Below are 23470 nucleotides of genomic sequence, written 5' to 3'. Positions count from 1 at the left end.
ACCAACGGGACATTATACAATACCAGATGTAACATGATATGAAAACATCTCCTAATTTAAAACAAAAGCGGATTGGTCTGCAGCATTCTCGCAATGGGTAAATTTTAACCACTTGTTCAACTGTTATCTACCAGTTGACCACTAGCTGTCACTCTCACAATTCATTATTTTATAAAGAAAGTTAACGTGCTGATTGTATTACTATCACACGTATTTAATAATATATTACTACTAACAGTAGTGTTAGTACTACTAGCAGTAGTATCAGTGAAAATAACAATGATAAGAAGAAATAACACACGCACACACAACAGGAACATGGTATCATGCATATGTGAATTAATATAAAAACACAGTAACAAATGTAGTTAAAACAAAACTGTTGACACGGGAGATATTTTAAAGATAAAACCCCACATTGGGATGAAATGATTCGAGTGTGAGAGCTGTTCGTTTGTGACTCCCGCCATGTATTTGGTGCTGCAGTACTCATGTGAGACCGAGGGAGGCGCTGTGCACCCAGCCTTCACACAGACAGCACTGACTGAGCTGAACGGACAGAGAGCTTTGTGCCGAAAACTAAACCCAACCTGTGTCAGACTAATGAATTAAAACGGCCCACTTGAGAGGTAAATACAAACGAGGAGACGCTTGGCAAATATTCTACTGTTTCAGTCGTAGTTGTATATTTGAAAATGTATTCATTTTGCATTTGTTAGGGTGTTAAAAATCATCTGTGGGGGCAAGTTGGTGGTGAGAGAGGAGGGCGACGGTAGCAGCCCTTCGCCTGTAAACTAGCGGCAGTACGGAGCGATGCGTCGAAGTTGAAAAAAGATAGTAACAAGTAAATTAGCTTGATTTTTAAACTTCACAAAGTAGTTGCATTTGTTGTAAACCACTGGAACTGACCACGAGCATGGCTATTTTAGGCAGAGGTGATGGGATACTTCACTTCCTCTGTGGTTGTCTATAGCTGGAGATGTGATGGGTACCTCAGTAGTTTGCGGCCTATAAGCTAGCAAAGTAGGCTAACCAGTTAGCTAGCACAGCTAACGTGTATTAGCCGCTCGCTGCTAGCATTACTTCCTTCCCGCAAAATGCTAGCCGCTTGCCAATGATGTTTGCACTGCAACTAGCTAGCTAGCTAATTTGATAACCTGTATGACAGTAGGCATACGCCGGGTGCTTTCGTGCTGTTTTGAAGTGTTTTCCCAACAACTTAGCTGTTTAAATAGCTGTAAGGTTACCGGAAAAACAGTTGAGCTTGTTTCTCTAGCGATACCATGTATGATGAGATATTTACGGAAAATATGGAGCTTGTGTTTAGCAAGGGTAATTTAGCATGCAAGCTAACAATATGTACACTGCTGATTAAATGTTGGCTTTCTGTCTGAAAAGTTGTCTGGACTAGAATATCGTTAAATAAACAGGTACGGTGTTGTCAATTTTAGCGGATTCAATTGATCGTTGGCAAATGACAATGGTGCTTAAAACGAGGTTTTGGTAAGTGCGGTAGCATGGTTGTGTTGAACTTTTGTTTTCTGACCCATAGAGGCCAGTAGAAGACCGTGTGGACCCTAACCACATCAACAAGCATGGAGTTCCCGCAACAGCAGAAACCGGCGGGGGACGGAAAGATCACCTATCCTCCCGGAGTGAAGGAGATTACGGACAAAATCAGCAACGATGAAATGGTCAAACGGTTGAAGGTATGTTGATGGGGTTTCTCGCTGTCGGAAGCACTAACTTAATATGTCAGCGTTCAGCCCTCACAACTTTGTATACGACTGTATGTTGGACGAGGTCACAAGAGGCCCTCCTTCTCTTGTGGTTGGCTTAACAAACGCTCATAGACATGAAATACCAGAGTATTGTGATGTTTTTAACTCTAGTGTGACATGATACAGGTGATCTTATTCATAAGTATTGAGGTATCCAAGTTTAGCAGTTCATTTTATCCTCTTAAGACTCAAAAGATGGGATGATCCCAAAATGTCAACACAATAAAAGCAAATATTACACACAAGCTATCTTTTACTTCCAAGGGACACAAAACAGTGACTCATGTTTGCATTTCTTTTTAAAAAAAAGACGAATTCATTGAATAGTTTTATTTACATTTATCATACTAACTGTTGGCATATCTGATACCAGTTGACTTGTTAACAGTCCCTTATTTCCATCAGTTACAGAACAACCATATCATTCATTCAGAGTTGAGTTTCTGGCCTGTTGAATTTAAATCCAACATAAAAAAAATGTTCACTCTGTTTTTGGTCTCTACCAACTCGTGAGGGAAATATCTGGCTCTGGCTTTAGCTGCTAAATGCTCCACTATGTTCACCAGCGGGTTGCTAGCTGTGTCTGTGAGCGGTTGCTGTGCAGGTGACGTACTGTGGGTTTTCAGAGCTTCCTCACTAAACAACGCTGCCCACTGCAGCCAATAAACAATGCTGTGAGAGCAGTGAGAGTAAACGGCAGTAGTAAGGCTGCGACAGCTAAACGATGAGCCTGAACTAGCTTCTAAGCTCTGTACAGTAAGAGGAGCCGCAGATTTAGATCATTATTTGTAGGTAAACACAACGAGCAACCCCTTTCACATCGTCACATTTTTTTTCATGTTGTCATTTGATACATTTGTTATGAAAATATTGATTGTAGAAACTTAAAATATGGGTGTTAAACCATCTCAAACTGCATCCTGATATACAGCCGTCCGCTTCCCCCAAACTTAAAACCTTCAGCAGATTCAAAGTTGGCACCTATGTTTACTGGGATCTTGTGACTCTTCTTAATCACATTAGATTGTTTACTCCAGTAATTCTGAAATGGTTTCCTGACATCCTAGAACTGTTAGACTAGCATTAAGACTATAAAGCACAACAACCCCTGGCATTGGCAAGCAGGACAACTGTGCTGAATGGCAAGTTGTTGACTGTGCAAGGGACTCAATGTTGTTTTTTTGTCTCGTCTATCCCGTTGGACATAGCTCTATTCATTTAGCGACTGCAGAACTTAGTAGAAGTAGCCAGCAAGCTGACTCTGTTAGTGAGGCCTTAAGGACTAAATAAATGAGGAATAGGTATTTCCTCTTGTGAAAAGTCAACTCACTGAATGTAAATAGGTGTTTTTAGAAAATTGTTTTTTTTGTACTGTTTCTTATGAATGGCAATGTAAATATGTTGCTTCAGGGACCCACCCATGCTTTGCAGCATACACACACACACTCAAAAACACTACAGATATCTTTTAGTTCATAAAGTCTTTTGGCACATTTTGGATTTACTCACTTAATAAAGAACTTCGGAAGGTGAAGTATTTTACTCGTAGTTTGTGCCCAGTCACCCAGAGACTAATGTTGGCAAAGCAGAGCACCGAAATCAGGCACGAGCAAACTTCAGCCAACTGTGGTGGGGTGAAGAAAACCCTGTCCACCGTTTCATTTGAAAAGCCCCGGACATTACATTTCACTGGAGTAAGATTCTGATAATAGCTCCCTTCTTTCTATTTAGTCGATGGAGAATCAGTCTTGAATAAAGAATCGAATCATGACACCAAAAGACTCCCAAAGATTCTCACCACTGTAGGGAAACTATGGTGATTTTGCACCTGAACATTAGCTGTGTGGGCTGAAAAGTGTTCAACTTTATGCACCTTTAACAATAATTTATCTAAGTTCCTCTAACATGTTTCATAAATAAAAGCACTTATTAATGTAGTCTAAGGATGATCAGATATACCATATATGACCAAATATACAGAATTTGGTTGTGTTGAATTGCTTTTGGGTCATGATAGAAGTATAGTGAGTAAATCTGTCATTCACTCCCTAAATGTAAATCATTTAATGCTAAAGTTTTTTCCGGTATTAACAATTGTCGTCAGAGCTCACATTGCTGATGAATTAGGCCAAATAAAGGTGTTTACAGTTTTGAAAGGTCAGAGTTAACTTAGCCTACCCAGGGGCTACGTATTTCCACCAGCACCGACTGGTTTGATGTATCAAGAAGAAGAAGAAAAGCACTGTGTACAGAAACACTGTACCACCTCGTCGGTAGAGACGAATGTTTCAAAGCACATTTATTTCTCTGAGGTGAAAAGCATTCCTTCAGGAATAGTTCAGCATTTAAGAAATCCCTTTGCTCTTGCTGAGAGTTAAACGAGAGGATCGATGCCGCCCTCATGTCTGTATGTAAATATGAAGCTACAGACGGCAGCCGTTTGGAGTCTTGCCATCACCGTGAGGTTGCCAGGCAACCAGTGGAGACTCCTGGAAGTGACCGGCCAAGAAATAATGCCCCGTGTAACTCCTGTAAAACCACGACTTCATGTATTCCTCTTTGGTTTTTATATGATTAAAGACACAAGATGAATCTTACAATATACGTCTACCACGAGTCGTGGTAGACGTATATTGTAACCTTTAGACAGAGCCGGGCTGGCTGTTTACGCCTGTTTACAGTCTTAGTCAAAGCCAACTGGTTACTGACTGTAGCTTCATGTTTACCATACAGACATGAGAGTGGCATCGATCTCATCGTCTCAAGAAAGAAAATAAGTATTTCCCAAAACTGGAAAGCTCGGAATGTGTTTGTCTGTGGGTATGTACGTGCTTCGCACATTTAAGGAACCGTTCATCCGGTTTTACTTCACACTAAGCGGGTATATTGCCGGAGAACAAGGGAGGTGCAGTGTAGAATGTGGTGCAATTTGGCCAGATTGTGGCTCTATAACGAAGGACTCGATGTTTGTGCCTGTAGGTTTTGAACCCCGAGACTCATTCTTTTTTTTCTTTTTCTTTTTTCTGGATTTTGTAGTTCAAGACCAATCTATCCTTGTGTCTAGAGAGATGGGCGTTTTTTTGGTCCAAATCTTCAATATCTGAGCAATCTTCCCCTGATACTGATATCTGGGTTTTGGGTGTTTGCTGATACCGAGTACCGATCCGTATGCCTCACTGTGGAAGTGACTTTGTAAAACAAAATTAAACAAAGATATACACAGATATAAATATTCTGATCTGTTATTTATTAAAATAATGTTTTCCAATACCAGATTGGCCCATTCTTACCAATACCCGATCCAGCTATTTTAGTCCGCATCGGACCGATACCAGAATCTGTATCGGTGCATCCTTCACCGTCACCAAATTTGCTACAGAACATCTCTGGACCAAGTCTTTTGTGTTCCATTCAGTTTTGCTCTAGCTGCCCCTTAAACTTATCTCCGTAACACTTTTTGCAACTGCGACCACATCTGGTGGACGTGTAGATATGGGGTCTGAGTGACCGTGAAAGGAAGGATTCTCTGTCTGTCTGAATGTACGACCGCCCTTCGCATATATCTGGAACCAGGTGCATGCAGCAATACCGCGGGTCTCGATAGCAGTCTAGGGGCCAAGTTATCGGCTTGTGCTGGACTCTCAAGTGCTCCGAACGGCCACTATACTAGTTCCTATTCTTTTAATACTAAGGCTTGTCTGGAAAGATGAATTGTTCCAGTTCATATTATGTTAGACTTTCATTGTACATTATAGTGATTGTATGTTGCTTTTAACCAAACCAGGTGTTCAGACTGAGGCTACATCCACACTACTAGGTTTCTGTTTTAAAAAGAAAACAATCAATAATAGCTGCTTCCTCTGCATGTAGGCAGTAGTTTTATAAAATGCAGAATTTACCTGCACAACACCTGCTAGTATAGACAACAAGGTTGGCAATGCCTGTAATCTGGTATCCATGTTGAATTAACCTGGTAGTCGATCGGTAATCACGGCTGTTTTGTTTTTCTTACGGCGGTGTGACGAATCAGGGAGGGACACGTCCTATCTGCTTCGACCCAATCAAGTAGCAACGCGGGCGTCTACCTCATCGTTTATTAAAGGCGCCTGGTCGGTTTCCTCGTCCACACTCCGAGTCAATCCCGGAGTTTTCAAACTAACACGGAATCGTTAGCGTTTTCAAAGCCCTTCGTTTTTTGGGGGTTTTAAAACTCTGGAGCAATGTGGACGCTCGGCGCAAACGTAGCAAAAGAGAAGTGTTGGTACATGGCAGTGTGGCTGTAGCCCAAAAAAAAGGAAGAGTCTGTTGTGTTTGGAGTGTGTTGCTTTATGTAACAGTAAGTCAATGAAATACAATAAAAGCCAGTTTGAGGAACGGACCAGGGAGTTTTAAGGTCTACCATGAACTAAAACTCTGCACAGCCGTACACACAGTGAGGAAGAACTGCAGGGACGTTATCCCAACAACAATTTGACCTGCTGTGGTGTTGATCACCGGGTAAACGGGAGAATTGGCCTTTTTAATTTCCAAAGTAATGTACCAGGAATGCACGTATTAGATCATATTTGAGCAAAAGTTGAGCCAGACTCTACTTTGTTGACCAGACTACACTATGTGGTTCCACAGTGCTGGGCACGTTGACATTACTGGGAGACCTAGTCCTGGATATTTGTTACAATATTTTGATGAAGTGCTAATGTTTGTGTGAACACAGCCGAAAGGGTTCAACACCTTGGCAAACCTGTTTTTAACGACATGAAAGGCCTCACAAGGGACGATTTTGACTCCCTGTGGGAAGGAAATGGTTGTCTGATTTCAGTTTGTTGGATGTTATCAGAGCTGCTTGCATGAATTAAAGGGGTCAAATTGTGGCTCCGTTTCAGTTAAACATTTAGCAGAAACAGCACAGCAGCCATTTCAAAACGTGTCCCATACATTTTGACACACAAAGATTCTGTCCAAATAAACAACAATAAATCGAAAGTGTTGAGGAGCGCGCATACTCCACAGCTCAACCGGCCCACACACTCGTCTCTGTAGAGAGCCTTCACTTGTGTGTGTGCGGCCCATCCCCCACCCTGCCTGACTGTATCGTGAGCTGCTCTGCTTCGCCTCTCTCATGTAACACGCTCACTCTATCACTCTTGTCTTGTGGAGGAAGTGATAGTTTATAGCATGGTGTCCTAGTGCCTCTCCATAAGAACTCATAAGATTGGTGCATTCAACCTTTGAGACAGTAGTGTTCACGGTTAACCCAGAAACTCTTAATTAAGATATTAATGGATATTATTTACTGTACCGCAACAAGCACATTTTAAACAAGAATAAACGTATTTAGGATCTGAGATATGCTGTTAAAGGCCTTTTTATTTTGATGATTTAGTTCTCTAAAGTTAGTTTCCACCTCTAACGAGGGGAATTTTTTTGTTTTTGTTTCATTGTCCCTATAGCTACTTAGGTGTTTGATTACCTCAAACTCGTCATTGAATTCAGTAACTCTTAAAATGATAAAGGGTCAAGTGCGCTCTGAAGCTTTGCTTTAGGCTCATTTAGCTCTTTGTTTTTCGGTTGTCTGGCCGCACAAATACTGCTCACTGCTCTCATCTCAACCCTCACATGAAACTAAATGCAGCTGTTTCCAGCAAACAAGCTCTGACAGGCCAAGTGACTTGTAACTGAGACGGATTATAAGCTGCACTGGATAATAGCTTGAGCCTCTCTACATGTCAGTGCTTACAATTTGTGCCCAACTTCCTTGAGGTTCCTTCCTTGGTTGCTCTTGGTACATCACTGTCAAAAACAACCTGCCGTGTGCTGTTTAAACCATGGGTATATGGGTATATATCCTTTTTGCAACTGTTAATGATTGTGTATGGGGAAAAGTCTTTATGGGCCAGTAGGAATCATGTGATGTGCTGTGGCCACCATGTTAAAATCACACCTCAAACTAGCATTGCATTGTGTGCTAAAATGCTATATAAATAAAGTTACTTAATTACTTACATTTAATGACAGCCAGGATTATTTGTAGCAATGCAACAATTGCAATTTCCTTGGCCGAGTCCTGATTTCTTTTAAAGAGTCTGACCATAGACTGTGTATAAGAAGTGGACGTAGTCAGCGTTATGTCACTCATTGGTTTGTGGACTACCGTTTTGAAGCCTTGAGCCATCTTGGATTTTTTTCATTCAGTTAGCGGAAGTGACCGTGTTTGGACTGCGGAGGATTGATGTAAAGATGCCGCATACGAATCTGGTAGCGGTACAGACCTGTCAATCACAAAGTAGCCCCGCCCTAGAGCATACTCCACTTTATGGTCTGTTTGACTCTAAATGGACCGTAATTTACTAAATGAACATCATGCTGTATTGAAGAAAACTTGAAACTAGAGATTGAGACCATAAACTCATGTTTACAATGTTTACTGAGGTAATAAATCAAGAGAGAAGTAGAGTCATTTTCTCATAGACTTCTATACAATCTGACTTCTTTTAACAACCAGAGGAGTTGCCCCTTGTTGGCCAATAGAAGGAATGCGGTTTAAAGGCACTTCCACATTGGCTTCACTTTTCATGACCGGCGGTTGCTGATTTAGTCTGACCTGCTGATAATGTTTTTCTTCCTTTCTAAGAACTATAATTGGCGGCTTACACAAACCTCTTTGCACCTTTTTTTTTACATTTTTTTCTTTAATGGAAAATTGGAATTCGTATTCATATGTTTATAGTAGACTGTAAAATAACATTTTCTTCAAAATTGCGCTAACTTATAGGATTTTCTTGTCAAAACCTTGTTTTTAAGGTTCCGTTAATAACGACTCTCAGGTGTTACTAATTGTGAGCTATCTGTCCTCTTCACTGACGCTGAAGAACTTCATGATGTGTGGCTGTACTCTGTGCTGTAGCTGCCACTGTGTGTGCATGTTGTGTCGTGTAGATACTTCACTCCGTGGATGGTATTGCGCTAGATAACACTACACAAAGCACTACAGGGAACCATGAACCTGAGCTGTGATGCAGGCTATATTTTGTTAATGCAGAACTGTTGTTTCCCCTCTCATCCTCCTCTGCTGTTGCTCTGTCTCACAGATGGTGGTGAAGACCTACATGGACATGGACCAAGACTCTGAGGAGGAGAAGCAGCAGTATCTCGCCCTGGCGCTCCACCTCGCCTCAGAGTTCTTCCTCAGGAACCCCAACAAAGACGTCAGGCTGCTGGTGGCCTGCTGCCTGGCTGACATCTTCAGGATCTATGCCCCCGAGGCCCCCTACACCTCCCACGACAAACTCAAGGTTCGGGACTAACCCTGGATAACCGTATGAAATCCTCTCGCAAGTGACTAAGCACCGTCCTCAGGGGGGTAGTTTTTCAGTTTTGCGTTTTACAACCAGTTGAAATGACAGCTGTCTGCAGATTTTATGCAGTTATTAACTAACACAACAATTAGGGAAATAAAATAAAAGGCCATTCTATAACATTATAAATCTTAACTTAATATGTCTGGGAAAGTCCTAACTGCCTCCCTTAAGTCATTAGTGTTCAACTCATTCAAGCTCATGTTTTGGCAATCCCATGAAACAGGTGTTGTTAACTGGTCTTATTGTAGAAAGTCGGTCTGAAACAAGCGTCAATCTCTGAAAACCTCAAAATTCGCGCAAGTTGAAATTTGCATGACGCGAAACCCTATCGGTGTTGAGATGCTCCTCTTGTTATCACTGACGCTCTACGAATCCTCATATTAGTAGAGGCCAGATGAAACTATGTATAAATGTATGTGTATAAACCATATGGTACAAACTAGTACGTATTTACATTGCTGCTACAATGTTGGCATAGAATAGCACCGATCGATCCGAGCTCCATTGAGAAAACAAGTATTTAAAAAGTAATTTGCTTGTCGTCTTGCGGAGAGAACTAACAAAACATGAATTCAGACTTTTTACAAATCGGCATCATTACGTAGTTAGTTCGGCATCCCTTTTTGTCGGTTTATTGCAGTGAAATCACAGCCAAATCTGTTTATTTTGTGTTGATACAGCTGTAGTAAACCAGCCGACGTGTGGCTTGCTAGACACAGTGAATACAGCTCGATAGAATTCACGGAGCTCCTCCAAATACCAATGAACTCAAACGCATTGTTACGTGTTTTCCTGTCTCGTCTCCAGGACATTTTCCTGTTCATCACCAGACAGCTCAAGGGACTGGAAGACACTAAGAGCCCTCAGTTCAACAGATACTTCTACCTGCTGGAGGTAAGGAGCTGATGTAGAAACAACTAAACTTCACAGCACAGTTGAGCAAACTGCTGATGAAGGACTAACGTGTCTATGTGTGTTTCTCTAGAACCTGGCGTGGGTGAAGTCGTACAACATATGCTTTGAACTGGAGGACTGCAACGAGATCTTCATCCAGCTTTTCAAAACGCTCTTCTCTGTCATCAAGTAAGGCCCTTCACATATATTTGTTTCGCTATATAATTCTTAATATCACTGTTTATCAAACCTTTTTCTTATTCACTGTCTCACCGGTAGCCCTTGAATCTGTCACACATCGAGATAAACTCCATCATTACTCCCTTTCTAACATGAGTTGTTGCCATTGAAACCTGCACACTGATGGATATATTCCCAGTTATCACTTGGAACCATTTTATTACCAGGTGTAGAGCGGATTACAATGAGTAATCACCCATTCACTCATTTGTTCATCTCTTCGTCCACAGTAACAGCCATAATCAGAAGGTGCAGATGCACATGATAGACCTGATGAGCTCCATCATCATGGAGGGCGACGGAGTCACACAGGAGCTGCTGGACACCATCCTCATTAACCTCATCCCCGCACACAAGGTGGGACACACACAAACGCATGCAAATGGGTTAGCTAGTTATGGCATTTATTTGTATTGATTGTGTATGATTCAGAGAGATCTCTAGATATAATTATGTGACTGTTGACATTTGTATTTTTCTATTACATTTTTTTTTTTAAATAGAATCTGGATATTTATTTTGATTTTTAAATAAGTGAAAAACAGACAAAAATCAGGATTACAATCTGATTATTAAAGTTCCCTTTGCAGCACAAACACACTGGTTAAACTGTTTATTGTTTCTTAGCTCTGCGCTTTCTTTGCATTTTTCTATTTGCTTTCTAATAATAAAACTATTCTGAGCTGTGCTCACCACAAGAGGACTCTAAACTATGATTATTAAAGACATCTTTTTGTGAGCCTCGCATATTATCTCAACCCCTGTCAGCTGACATATTGGACAAGCCTGACGCTCTGTGTATCAGTGAGTGTTTGAGTGAGATGTTTACCGTTTAACTAATCAGTGTTCAACTTTCCTTGGAACAGAATCTGAACAAGCAAGCGTACGATCTTGCCAAGACTCTGCTGAAGAGGACCGTCCAGACCATCGAGACGTGCATCGCAAACGTGAGCAGCAGACTCACTTAACGGATGAACACATTTCTCCCTCTCCTCCTCAGACTGTCTACGTAAACTGCTGTCTGTATCTTCAGCACATCTTTTTTTTAATTCAATATTTATTATTTTTCCTTCCTCAGTTCTTCAATCAGGTCTTAGTGATGGGCAAGTCATCGGTCAGCGACCTGTCGGAGCACGTCTTTGACCTCATCCAGGAACTGTTTGCCATCGACCCTATGCTGCTTACCTCTGTCATGCCACAGCTGGAATTCAAACTCAAGGTTAACACAACAAACGCACACATCTCACCTCGGGTCACGGATGTATTAGTTCCTTGTAGAGTGTAACATAACGGCCATCGTCATGTGTGTTATTTTGGTAAAACAGTTTTTACCCAGACGACGCAGAACGCATAGCAGCCCTCCATCCTTTAGCTGAGTCTCTAGACAATCCCAATCGCCAGGCCTGCACATAGAGGCTCCATCCACACTACTACGTTTTTGTTTTAAATAAGCATAACGTTTGCTCCGTCGATGCCTAGCGTCCACACTACGCTGGCGTTTTGGAGCCCCTAAAACTGAGACGTTCAAAAACGCTGCTGAAGCAGTTTTTGTTTGTATACCTTTTAAAAAACGATGACTCGGTCACCCACGTTCGCTTCTTGATTGGTTCTTATCTGTCATGACCTGTCCTTCCCTGATTGGTTGACAGTTTGTCTCACTGTATTGTTTGCATTAGGAAAGTGAGCCGGACAAGAGTAAAATAACTATTAGTTTGAAAAAGAGCCCAAAAAAGGCAACTTGCATTTGTTTACACATGTTCTTCTGTTTGCAGAGCAATGATGGCGAGGAGCGTCTGGCTGTTGTTCGGTTGCTAGCTAAGTTGTTTGGGGCCAAAGACTCAGAGCTGGCGTCGCAGAACAGACCGCTGTGGCAGTGCTTCTTAGGACGGTGAGTTACGTCAACACTATGCACACACACACACACACACACACACACATACACACACACACACACAGTGATGCTTTAAACTGAACCCCTTGTTATATTTTTCAAGCTTTGGTTCTCCCACTGGAGTCTATTTCCACAGTCAGTCACCTGCTCTTTCAAAGTATGATGCATAATTCCGGTGGTTTCATTACTCATAACTGGTGTTTTTTTTCTCCAGGTTCAATGACATCCATGTTCCCGTCAGGCTAGAGTGTGTAAAGTTTGCCAGCCACTGCCTCATGAACCACCCAGACCTGGCCAGAGACCTGACAGGTGTGTTTGTGTTTCCCGACTCAACAATCTTCTCTCTCTTCTCTCAATTTAGTCCTTTTCATCACGTTATGCTCTGACACAAACGCATGTTAACCTGTCTTTCTCCTTATTTAGAGTATTTGAAGGTGCGTTCGCACGACCCAGAGGAAGCCATCCGCCACGATGTCATCGTCACCATCATCAACGCCGGGAAGAAGGACCTCAACTTGGTCAATGACCAGCTGTTGGGCTTCGTACGAGAGAGGACCTTAGACAAGAGGGTGAGACTACTGTGCGCGCTCGAGTGGTGCAGATGTTATCATAGACGTGTCGGAATCAAATGGCACTTTGGGTAGTCGTAGAAGCAGGTGGATAGATCGATTTGCCTTTCAAATGTAAAGCTCTTTCTGTCATTCAAATTATCAGAGAAGCAGTATTGTGTTCATTCAGTCTGTCTTCAGCAGTCATGGACTTGGAAGACATCTCACCCACATTAATGTTCACATTGTCAAAGTTTTTAATTTGTTAACCATTTGCTTATCACTGAGTTTTTTGTTTATACTTTAAACTGTAAAATTGACTTTCCTCATCTGCATTTAAACCTTTTGTCCCTGATCTGTTTTCCCTCCCTCTATAGTGGCGTGTGCGTAAAGAGGCCATGATGGGCCTCGCTCAGCTGTTTAAGAAGTACTGTCTGCACCACGAGGCCGGGAAGGAGTGCGCCCAGAAGATCAGCTGGATCAAAGACAAACTGCTGCACATCTACTATCAGAACAGCATTGACGACAAGTGAGCTCTCACACACACTGACATGTAGTTTAATGTAAGAACAGCACGGCTGTTGTGGACGTTTCAAGCCGTGGCGACATTACCTAAGTGGAGGTTGCCTTGAGAAGCTGCCTACACATTAAGAATGATACAAGTTCACATCTGGAGTACTGCGTTCAAGTTTATTAGTGCAGTGAATTTATTTTCCTTTCCATTCTTCTTGTTTTTAATTCATGGAACAACTCTCTCTTCAGGTTATTAGTGGAGAAGATCTTCGCTCAGTATATGGTCCCTCACAGTCTTGACACGGAGGAGAAGATGAAGTGTCTGTACTACCTGTATGCCTGCCTGGACACAAACGCTGTCAAGTCAGTGAAACCTGCAATATCTCCTCCCAACACATGAATACTGACCTGTATCTTATTTTTAATGCATACATGCTATAAACGCACTTCTTCAGAAGCCAGCATGTACTTATCACAAGGACTGCACATTGATCGCCCCCCTGTGCTTCTGTCACATCTCACCCGTTTCTCCTCTCTTGGTGCATTCTTTGCTTCCAGGGCCCTGAATGAGATGTGGAAGTGTCAGAACATGCTAAGAAGCCTTGTCAAAGAGCTGCTTGACCTCCACAAGCTGCCAGTGGTGTGTTAAAACACATTTGTATACAGAACTGACCATCTCCCCTGTTTCTCTTGTTGCAAAACATATCTAAGACATTTCTCTCTCTCTCTCTCTTTCCCCCCCGATAGTCCGAGCCCAATAATACGGCCATGTTTGGGAAGCTGATGAGTATCGCCAGTAAGTTGGAAACCACACAAACGTGCACAGTACGCTTTCAATCCGCACGATCTTGTCATATCTTCCAGATGGTCGAGATCAATTCCGCTTACCTTGACCGACGATCGCAATTTTAACTCGTCTTTTTGTTCGCAGAGAATCTGCCAGACGCTGGAAAGGCCCAGGACTTCATGAAGAAGTTCAACCAGGTTCTGGGCGAAGACGAGAAGCTCCGAGTCCAGCTGGATATGCTCATCAGCCCAACATGCTCCTGCAAACAGGCGGAGATCTGTGTGGTGAGAGGAATACTCCATTTGGCACATAGACTCACTCGCCCACAGACAGGCAGTAGTCTCGTTTTCTCTTTATTTAAAAAGAAAAGGCTCAGTGCTGCGAGTTTGTTTCTTGAGTCCATAGTTCTGCTGGAGCAGTCACAAATCACTTGAGGTAGCTTCATCTCCCTGAAGACTGTTTTTGTTCATTGTGACACGGTGGTAGTTACTTAAAATGGTTAATTTCTTCTCTATTTTCAAGGTGCAACGACTTAAAAATGAATGGAAAAGGAAATGTCATGCTATAAAAAGGGAAAGCTTCTCCAAGCACAGCATTAATCAATACTTGATCCCTGGTTTATCATAACAGAGCAAACCATGCCACCTCTATAGTGTTTTTACCTCATAATGTGCATCGGTTATCATCACATTATTATTAAAGACCTCCAGATCAACAGTAGATGAAATATTAAAGGAATATGAGCACACATTCAGGGATAAAACGGTACATTTAGAAAGGTTGTCTAAGATTTAGTAATGCAGACCTGGGCGTAAATGTGCATGCAGATATATTGTCAGGAATCAATGACTGTTGGTATTAACGGTGTTCTGTGTGCAGAGGGAGATCACCCGGAAGTTGACGTTCCCCAAACAGCCCACCAACCCATTCCTAGAGATGGTGAAGTTCCTGCTGGAGCGCATCGCCCCCGTCCACATCGACTCTGAGGCCATCAGGTCAGAAAAATGTCCCGATGTTCACCAGATCAAGTGCTGCGCTTGGGTCATGTTTTTAAATTCCACAACAGACCAACAATATAGGAACTTTTTCAATATTAGACATTTAGATTCAAATTGAAAGAGGTTTTTTTTAAATCCTGTTAATCAGATTTAAGTGTCCTTTTTTTGTACAGTGCACAAAAAGAGTCTTCCTATCTCAGTGATCAGCTGCATGTACTCTCTAGGTCTCTGTCATTGTGTAACCATGAACAGGCTTTTCTCATTCACTGAGACACCTAGTGGTGGTGAGATGTACTCTCAGGCCTCAGGCAGGGAACGGGTTTAACCCCTTCTGCTTCATGGAAAAACACCATCAGGGAGAGAAACACATACTGAACTGACTTCTAGTGCTTACCCACAGACCTTGTTGTGAGCATTTTCACACGTTACATTTATCTTAAATAACCGGGTCGGGATTTCTGGAAATGGACGATCCTGTTTTCAAATTTATTTATTTTTATAGTCCCATTAAATTGGAGAGAAGGCAGACACCTCTATGGCTGATGTCTCCACAACTAGGCAACTCGCACCAAAACAATCTAGATTGATATATAGCACTAGAGGTAAGACGAACAATGTGTATTTTTGATTTTGTTAGGCAGTGAAACAATTTCTGCTGGTTTAATTCTTGCTGTTATGTTGTCTTCAGATATCCAAAGGTCAGTGGGTCATGTTAATCACATTTTGATTATTTGAATGGATTATTTGTTTTCTCTTAGTGCTCTGGTGAAGCTGCTGAACAAGTCCATTGAGGGCACAGCTGACGACGATGAGGAGGGCGTTACCCCTGATACAGCCATCCGCTCTGGCCTGGAGCTCCTCAAGGTACATAGCATGGACGTACTGTCAATTACAAAACTTTTATAAATTGGTCATTAGTAGTAAAACAGGGGCTTTAATGTGAAAAGACTGTTACGGTTTGTTAATTTTTGCAACAAATAAATGTAGTAAAGTAAATAATTTCTACTCTCCTTCTAGGTCTTATCGTTCACACACCCCACAGCGTTCCACTCAGCAGAAACCTACGAGTCTCTGCTGCAGTGTTTGAAGATGGAGGACGAGAAAGTGGCGGAGGCAGCCATCCAGATATTCAGAAACACGGGGCAGAAGATCGAGACAGAGCTACAACAGATAAGATCGTAAGAGAGGAATGCCTTCATATTTAAAACGGTCAACATTGTTATTGTTAGTCGTCTGTTGCTTTAGGAATCTACAGGCGAAGGGACCACACTGTTATTATCCTCACACCCCGTTAGCCACACTGCTCTACATCTGGCGAGAATGACAGAAATAATCTGCGTTAAGTAAGTCTTCCTAATGTCTGTCCGGTCCATCAGGACTCTGATTCCCGTCCTGCATCAGAAAGCCAAGCGGGGAACGCCTCACCAGGCTAAGCAGGCCGTCCACTGCATCCACGCCATCTTTAACAACAAGGAGGTGCAGCTGGCACAGATCTTTGAGGTAGGGGACCATTTTTCTAATTTACTGATTTGCAGGCATGCACGTTGTATTTCAAATAGACAATGGTTTAGTTTAGTTTGGTTTAACTTTAATTGTTCATCATTTTCTTGTCTTCTATCTTTTTTTTGTCCCTTCACCTCCAGCCTCTGTCACGTAGTCTGAACGCAGACGTACCTGAGCAGCTCATCACTCCCCTCGTGTCCCTGGGCCACATCTCCATGCTGGCCCCTGATCAGTTTGCTTCGCCAATGAAGTCCATAGTGGCCAACTTCATTGTCAAGGACTTGCTCATGAACGACCGGGTGCGTGGATATGAAGCTGTGTACTCAAACAGTTGCTCACTTTTTACACATAGTTTTACAACAATGTCACAAAACCTTGTTTTATAAATACAACTTTCAGCAAAAACAAACCCAACTGTAGAAAAGAGTGTGACTGTGATGTGCCTTTATGTCTCCAGTCGGTGGGAAACAAGAATGGGAAGCTGTGGACCACGGATGAGGAAGTTTCACCCGAGGTCCTAGCGAAGGTAAGAGGCAAACGCCTCTGTGGCATTTCATTTCTTGTCAAATTTGATTTAGTATTTTTACTAAAGGTATGTTTGAAAGATTCCGGGACCTCCTTGACCGCGCTCCTCCTGTTCCCACAGGTGCAGGCCATCAAGCTGCTCGTGCGCTGGTTACTAGGAATGAAGAACAACCAATCGAAGTCGGCAAACTCCACTCTGCGCCTGCTGTCAGCCATGCTGGTCAGCGAGGGCGACCTCACGGAGCAGAAGAAGATCAGGTGACTGGGGGCTCGAATGTCACAGTAGAGCTGTTTGAGGGATTCACATGTAGCGGGGGGGGGGGGATCATTTATTACAGATTCAGAGGTAAATTAAATAGATTTGTCTTTGCTAACATTCTTCCACTTTTGTTATTTCTTCCTCCTCACAGCAAGTCAGACATGTCCCGTCTGAGGCTGGCCGCAGGTGGAGCCATCATGAAGTTGGCCCAGGAGCCCTGTTACCATGACATCATCACACCCGAACAGTTTCAGCTCTGCGGCCTCGTTATCAACGTCAGTCTCAGCATTTACACCACTTTTTTTATAGGCCTCTTTAACAGAAGACATTTTGGCATGTGACCGTTGGAGAAGCACGGGTATAAATGATCAGATTATTGATGGCTGACTTCCATTGATTTGCTTCGTCCTGGTTTTAGAATAGACGCATTCTTATCATAAGTGCTTTCCCCACAATGACATGTCAGACTGTCTGTGTGAAAAGGGGCAATCTACACGATCATTCTACTCTTGTGTGAATCGAGTCTGTTCCCTCCGACGTACAGGACGAGTGCTACCAGGTTCGTCAGATCTTCGCTCAGAAGTTGCACCTGGCTCTCGTCAAACTGATGCTGCCCCTGGAGTACCTCGCCGTCTTCGCCCTGTGCGCCAAGGACCCGGTGAAGGAGCGCCGTGCACACGCCCGACAGTGCCTCCTCAAAAACATCTCCGTCCGGAGGGAGTTCATCAAACAAAACCCACTCGCTCAGGGTCGGTGTTCATGTTCATGTGCTCTGTGATTACACACTGCTGCTGTTGTCTTTTTGGACATAGCTTTGTCATCTTTTACTGTGTGCTTTATCGAACAGCAGTTCAAAGGTCACATAAGCCACGTTGCCATCCAAATTTAGCACAAAGTTTAAGTTTAGTTTTGTGGTGCGGATAGGTTTTATTTTCTGTCATTTATTAAGTCTGTTCATTATTACACTTGTTTTTATCGAAACACCAACTTTTATTGCAATATTTATAATCTTTCCGACATTTCCACTTTTTCTTTTTGCGTGTTAAAGTGTTGTAAAACAGAGAGGGAAACCCTGTCACAGACCTGAACATTTGTTATTCTTTCTCTTCCCACAGAAAAACTCGTCTGCCTCCTTCCTGAGTATGTCGTTCCCTATATGATCCACTTGCTGGCCCACGACCCAGACTTCACAAAACCACATGAATATGAACAGCTCAAAGACATTAAAGAGTGAGTGCTGACGAAACCTATCTCTGAATACAGCTGAGAATAGGTCCATTTTTCAGTGGTGATATTTGTTGTGCTTCTGTGCGTAGGTGTCTGTGGTTCATGCTGGAAGTGCTGATGACCAAGAATGAGAACAACAGTCATGCTTTTCTCAGGAAGATGGTAGAGAACATCAAACAGACCAAGGATGCACAGTGTCCTGATGATGCAAAAGCCAACGAGGTATGCACACACATACGGTTACACGCTTACCCAACGACAACAAAAGCAGCAGAACCAATCACACTCAACTCTAAAATGTTCCAAATTTAAAGAAAAAAAAGAAATCATTACAATTCATCCAACAAGCGTGTTATCTCGCTAGCATCTCTTGAAACAAAACTTTTTCATTTGTTTATAAACATGAAGGTTTGGGAGTAATGGTCTTTAGAAAAACAAGCCATGGTCCATGTTTTTAAATCTATAAGATCAAGACATTTATGTTCATGGGAAGGCAGACTTTGTAGGAAGGCAAGAAGCAAAACCGAATATTTTAGAACTCTGTGTGACGAGTCGCCCAATAATCAATCACTCCTAACTGTGCGTCTCATGTTGTCTTGGTTACAGAAGCTGTATATTGTCTGTGATGTCGCGCTCTTCGTTATCGCCAACAAGAGCACTGCGTGTCACCTGGACTTTCCCAAAGACCCCGTCCTACCCTCTAAGTTCTTCATCATGCAGGACAAGGCAATAAACACACACACACACACACGATGATGTATTTATGCTTCTTGGATTGGAAAATTGTTTGAAAACAAACCCCTATCAGACACCCTTTTCTCCTCTTTCACATTTTCAGCGAGGATACATTTTTTTTCTCACACTCTTCTTAAAGGTGCTCAATACAACATTCAGAGCGTCTCTATTGCCTCTACATGGCTCTCAACATGGCGATCGTGCTAACAGTGTTTATCCAAAGGCTAACCGTGAAGACGCTGTCCCGACAAATGTTCTCAGTTGTTGCCGCCATGTGATTACAGTGCAGAGTGGCGGCCGTGTGTAGTCTGACACAATGAGTGATTTGTATCTAAATATCTGACGGCAGTAATGCAACATTCATGGATGCCGCAGAGAAAACCAAATGTATAACTGTGCTTCTAGCTGGTTACGTACATGCAACAGCTCACATGCACGTGCATTAAAGTTTAGAGGACAACAGCTGCCAAATCTGAAATTTGTGTGAAATTAATATTATCGTAAATTTTTAAGCGCACAGACAAGTGGGCTGCAGGCCGATGACCACTTACTTAGTGGTGTTTTGTTTCTGTTGTGAATGATGCATCACGCTTCACGCTGTCTGTAACTCTTTTCACCACTACATGGTTAGTTGTGCTCTGTGCACAAGAGGACATGTTTCAACTTTTTAAGTGAACTCGGGGTGATTCAGTATCATATCAGCTATGATGTTGATGAACCCTACTTATTCATCAATGGCCAGGATTATGGACTATATGGCTATATTAATGCTCTGAATATCGTATAGAGGAACGTTAAGAATGACTTCTATCCACACAGGCACACTCTTTTCAGATCAAAGACAAAGTCATGACCTTTGTTCCGTCGAAGTTTAATACTAATCAAAGTTTTCTGGCGTGATTTATTTTTACAGGACTTCAAGAATGATAAAGAGTATCTGTCGACAGAGATGAGACAAATGCTGCTCTCTGGAAAGGTAAACGCTGTCATCAACACTCAGTATTCCACATACAAGTTAGTAATGCTCAACACAGTGCAGAGGTGCACGATGCATAAATATGTAAACACTTTTGCGTTTATTATTTCGGAAGGGAAAAAGTTATTGCAAGTTCAGAAACATGTGTATTTTAATATTTGTTTTCTCAGTAGTAAAATGCTTTCGTCATCCGCCCTTGTAGAATGAATTTAAAGAGCGAAGGGCAAAGATACAGGTATTAGCAAAGGTAATGCTCATCAGTCTAATACCATTAACTCCACCCGTTCTTTACTCAGCCTAAACCAGCCCCGGTGTTGGGAGCTGTGAACAAGCCTCTGACGGTACCAGGGAGGAGGATCTTCAACAAGACCACCACAAGCTCGGACACAGCCAGTAACACCAGCACCAACTCCTCCCTACTGAGCTCCTCGGCTATCAACAAGAACAGGTACAGACGCAACACACACACACACACACACACACACACGCATCAAGAAAAATGCTTTACTCAACTTTTTAAACGTGTCTTGTAGTAACAGCAACGCCGCCACTGAGTCATCAGAGAGCCGAGCGCAGGAAAACAACGAGAACCCGGTCATCAAGAACGAAGAGGGGAGTAAGGTAAGCGCACAGGGGACAACCGTATGTCCGCTGGAAGCACACTACAGCGTTAGGCGCCGTTATCTTGACCCGAGCTGTCCCCGCCGTCTCTCTCAGGAGGAGCCAAGTCAGAACGTGACCCCCGACGACGAGACAGAGGCCTCGCCCGTCAAGCGGCGCGGCCGCCCGCCCAAATCCACCGCAGCCGCTCCTGCCGAAAAAGAGGTAACGCCGGCGCCAACCGGAGGCGGAGCGGGGAGGGGCAGGAAGAGGGTGGCCGACCCCAGCTCCAACCCGTCAGCAGAGTCCATCAACATCAAGATGTCGAAACAACAGCAGCAGAACGACGAAGGGACGAAGAGACAGATTGACTTGCAGAGGTGAGGGTGGACAAGGAAGGAGGAAACGTGCGACAGAAAGTGGCTTAAAATGGAATTAACCTTAGTGGCTTAGCTTATCGTAGCTTTGGCAGATAAATGGCGAGAATGGAAATTTACTTTTTTTCCTCTTCAGGTGGCCGTATGTGAGCAGTGAGAATGAGAAAGTGAGAAAGTGGGAGCCTGGAGAGGAGACAGGGAGAGCTGTAGGGACAGGGGCCCTTCTCCTGGGCAGCGAGGGAGACACCGAGATAGAGCTGGAGTCCAGCCCAGAGGGCCCTCTCTGTGGCAGGAAGGACACAGAGAGAGGCCCCCTCACACAGGGGCAGAGCAGCCGGGCAGCCTGGTCAGACACAGATATCCAGGGAGATACCAAACCTGTTCCTTCTGTAAGGCAGGGAGAGCCCGACCGTGTGCTGGCAGTGAGTTGGTTTAGTCCAGGCATGTCTGGGCTATACAGGACTGTCTAGATCAGGGGTAGGCTACCTTCACCTAACCATGCATGTTATTTGTTAGTTTATAAAAAGACAGTCTATAGCTACAAAGCTGTGGAAGTCTCTCCTTTATCGTAGGGTGCTTTCACACCTGTAGTTAAGTTAATTTGGCCCGGACAGATCACACTGACTTTAAACAATATGAAATGTAAAAACATGAAGTTATACAGACGGACAGATAAGTCGTTGATTGGACAGTTTTGCAGTTCACTCCACGAGGGGAAAGACAATTCTGGTGGCAGGAATTCATATTTTTGATGTGTATATTGTGTTATTTTGTGTCACAAAAAGCTACAAAAATAAACGTATTCTAAGCATTATTAGACAACAGATTGACCCCATGTTATGAATAAACGGGTAGAGCGCTCGCAGGTGATCGGTGCTCGATGATTCAGGGCTTATTCCTCACTTCACTTCTTAATGGACTTAATGAACTGACAATGTACACAATGTACGCCTCATACCGATCAATAAAATCGCTTCCTGAACAGATGTGATGTTCATCAGATGGATTTATTAGTAGTGTAGCTTTTTTAAATCATGCTAAAATCCCCCTTCTGCTGGTCTTCAAGCACCCAGCCACAGATAATGAGGTCACTGTGACAGCCAGGTGATCAGAGGTGACTGCTCTGACTCTGAACGTCGTTCTCTTTCAGGTAAAGAGGAAACCAGCGAAGATGAAATCCAGACTGTAGAGAATCGGGCCAGACTCTTCCTCGTACCTCCCCAGCACACGCTCCTCTGACTCTAAAGCTTTCCTGGACACGTTGTGGACCTTTCTTAAAACACACACACACAGACACACACACAAACCACTGACATCCTAGAAGGTTCTAAATACCTTATAGTCATGAATTGAAGCTCATTGTATGTAGGTCTTACTAAAAACTAAAAAAAAACATGTTATTTTTTTTTTTTTTTTGCCTTTGCCTTTGTGTTTGTTGCTCTTTGCTTCTTTTGTGGAGCCATTTTTAAGAAAACAAAAACAGGATGGACATTTTACAAACGTTTTAATCTGGTTATGATCGTTGCTTATTAAATTCCCTGGGGAAAAAAAAAACCTCCTCCTGTATGTCTCCTGACCTCTTCCTCGTGTCTGTTGAACAATATTTTCATTTTCAGCTCGCCGTTTCTTTCTTAAACAGCTGTATTTTGTAAATACCCACCTTTGCAGTTTTGAATATCCAAGACAAATGGCAACTATGGGAACATCATAGCATAAGATTTGTGCATTTAAGAGATGTACCAACACCAAACTTTTATAAACTTTGGTATGTTAAGGTTTCTAACTTTATGTTGAGGTGCTTTAGCTTGGTTATAGCGGCACACGGCCCGGTAGAAGCCCTGTGGCCTCTTCTCTGCCCCCGTAACGCTTTTTAACAGGCCGTTTGATTTATTCCCAGCGTGTTCACGGACTAATTGAAGCGGTCAAACATTTCTGGGCACAGTGCTGGGTTTGAAAGCCAGTCTTGGTTGTTTTTTTTACTGCGGAAGTATGAAGCCGTACTTCACCTTGGAATGCATAGATGATATATTACTATACAAGTACGTGTTCAGGTTTTTGTTCATCTTTTACAATGAAATATTTTTTTGTACTATTGTCAAGTTCTTTGCTGGGTAACGCCTACTGTTGAGCATTGTGAGAGGAAACCTCACGGGTTATGTTGATGACAACTTATTTTTTTGATGTAGTTAAAAGTATGCCTATTCTCATGATCATATTTAACTTTTTTTTTCCAGAAAATAAAATCTTTTTAGATGTTA

The 23470-nt window shown here is 42.7% G+C and overlaps 1 protein-coding gene across 2 annotated transcripts; it reads left to right on the top strand.

The window, feature by feature from the left end:
* The first annotated feature begins 531 nt into the window (after positions 1 to 531).
* Positions 532 to 23470, top strand: pds5a (PDS5 cohesin associated factor A). Of its 2 annotated transcripts, none has more exons than XM_079159928.1 (33): positions 532 to 629; positions 1553 to 1709; positions 8870 to 9073; positions 9947 to 10033; positions 10125 to 10222; positions 10504 to 10630; positions 11140 to 11220; positions 11352 to 11492; positions 12046 to 12161; positions 12379 to 12473; positions 12588 to 12733; positions 13090 to 13241; positions 13475 to 13588; positions 13784 to 13865; positions 13973 to 14021; positions 14157 to 14296; positions 14892 to 15007; positions 15769 to 15874; positions 16028 to 16188; positions 16387 to 16510; positions 16654 to 16812; positions 16971 to 17039; positions 17160 to 17296; positions 17449 to 17572; positions 17842 to 18046; positions 18413 to 18527; positions 18614 to 18746; positions 19131 to 19250; positions 20173 to 20235; positions 20532 to 20683; positions 20769 to 20856; positions 20953 to 21215; positions 22363 to 23470. In XM_079159928.1, the coding sequence occupies exons 2-33, from the start codon at positions 1596 to 1598 to the stop codon at positions 22364 to 22366; spliced, it is 3885 nt and encodes a 1294-aa protein (XP_079016054.1). In that variant the 5' UTR covers positions 532 to 629; positions 1553 to 1595; the 3' UTR covers positions 22367 to 23470. The 2 variants fall into 2 exon arrangements, with proteins under 2 accessions (XP_079016054.1, XP_079016055.1); XM_079159929.1 differs by lacking the exon at positions 532 to 629 and adding an exon at positions 818 to 844.

The sequence above is a fragment of the Pholis gunnellus genome, assembly GCF_910591455.1.
Source record: "Pholis gunnellus genome assembly, chromosome: 5".
NCBI lineage: Eukaryota > Metazoa > Chordata > Actinopteri > Perciformes > Pholidae > Pholis > Pholis gunnellus.
The sequence above is the reverse complement of the archived record's forward strand: the minus strand, read 5'-3'. Positions and strand labels throughout refer to the sequence as shown.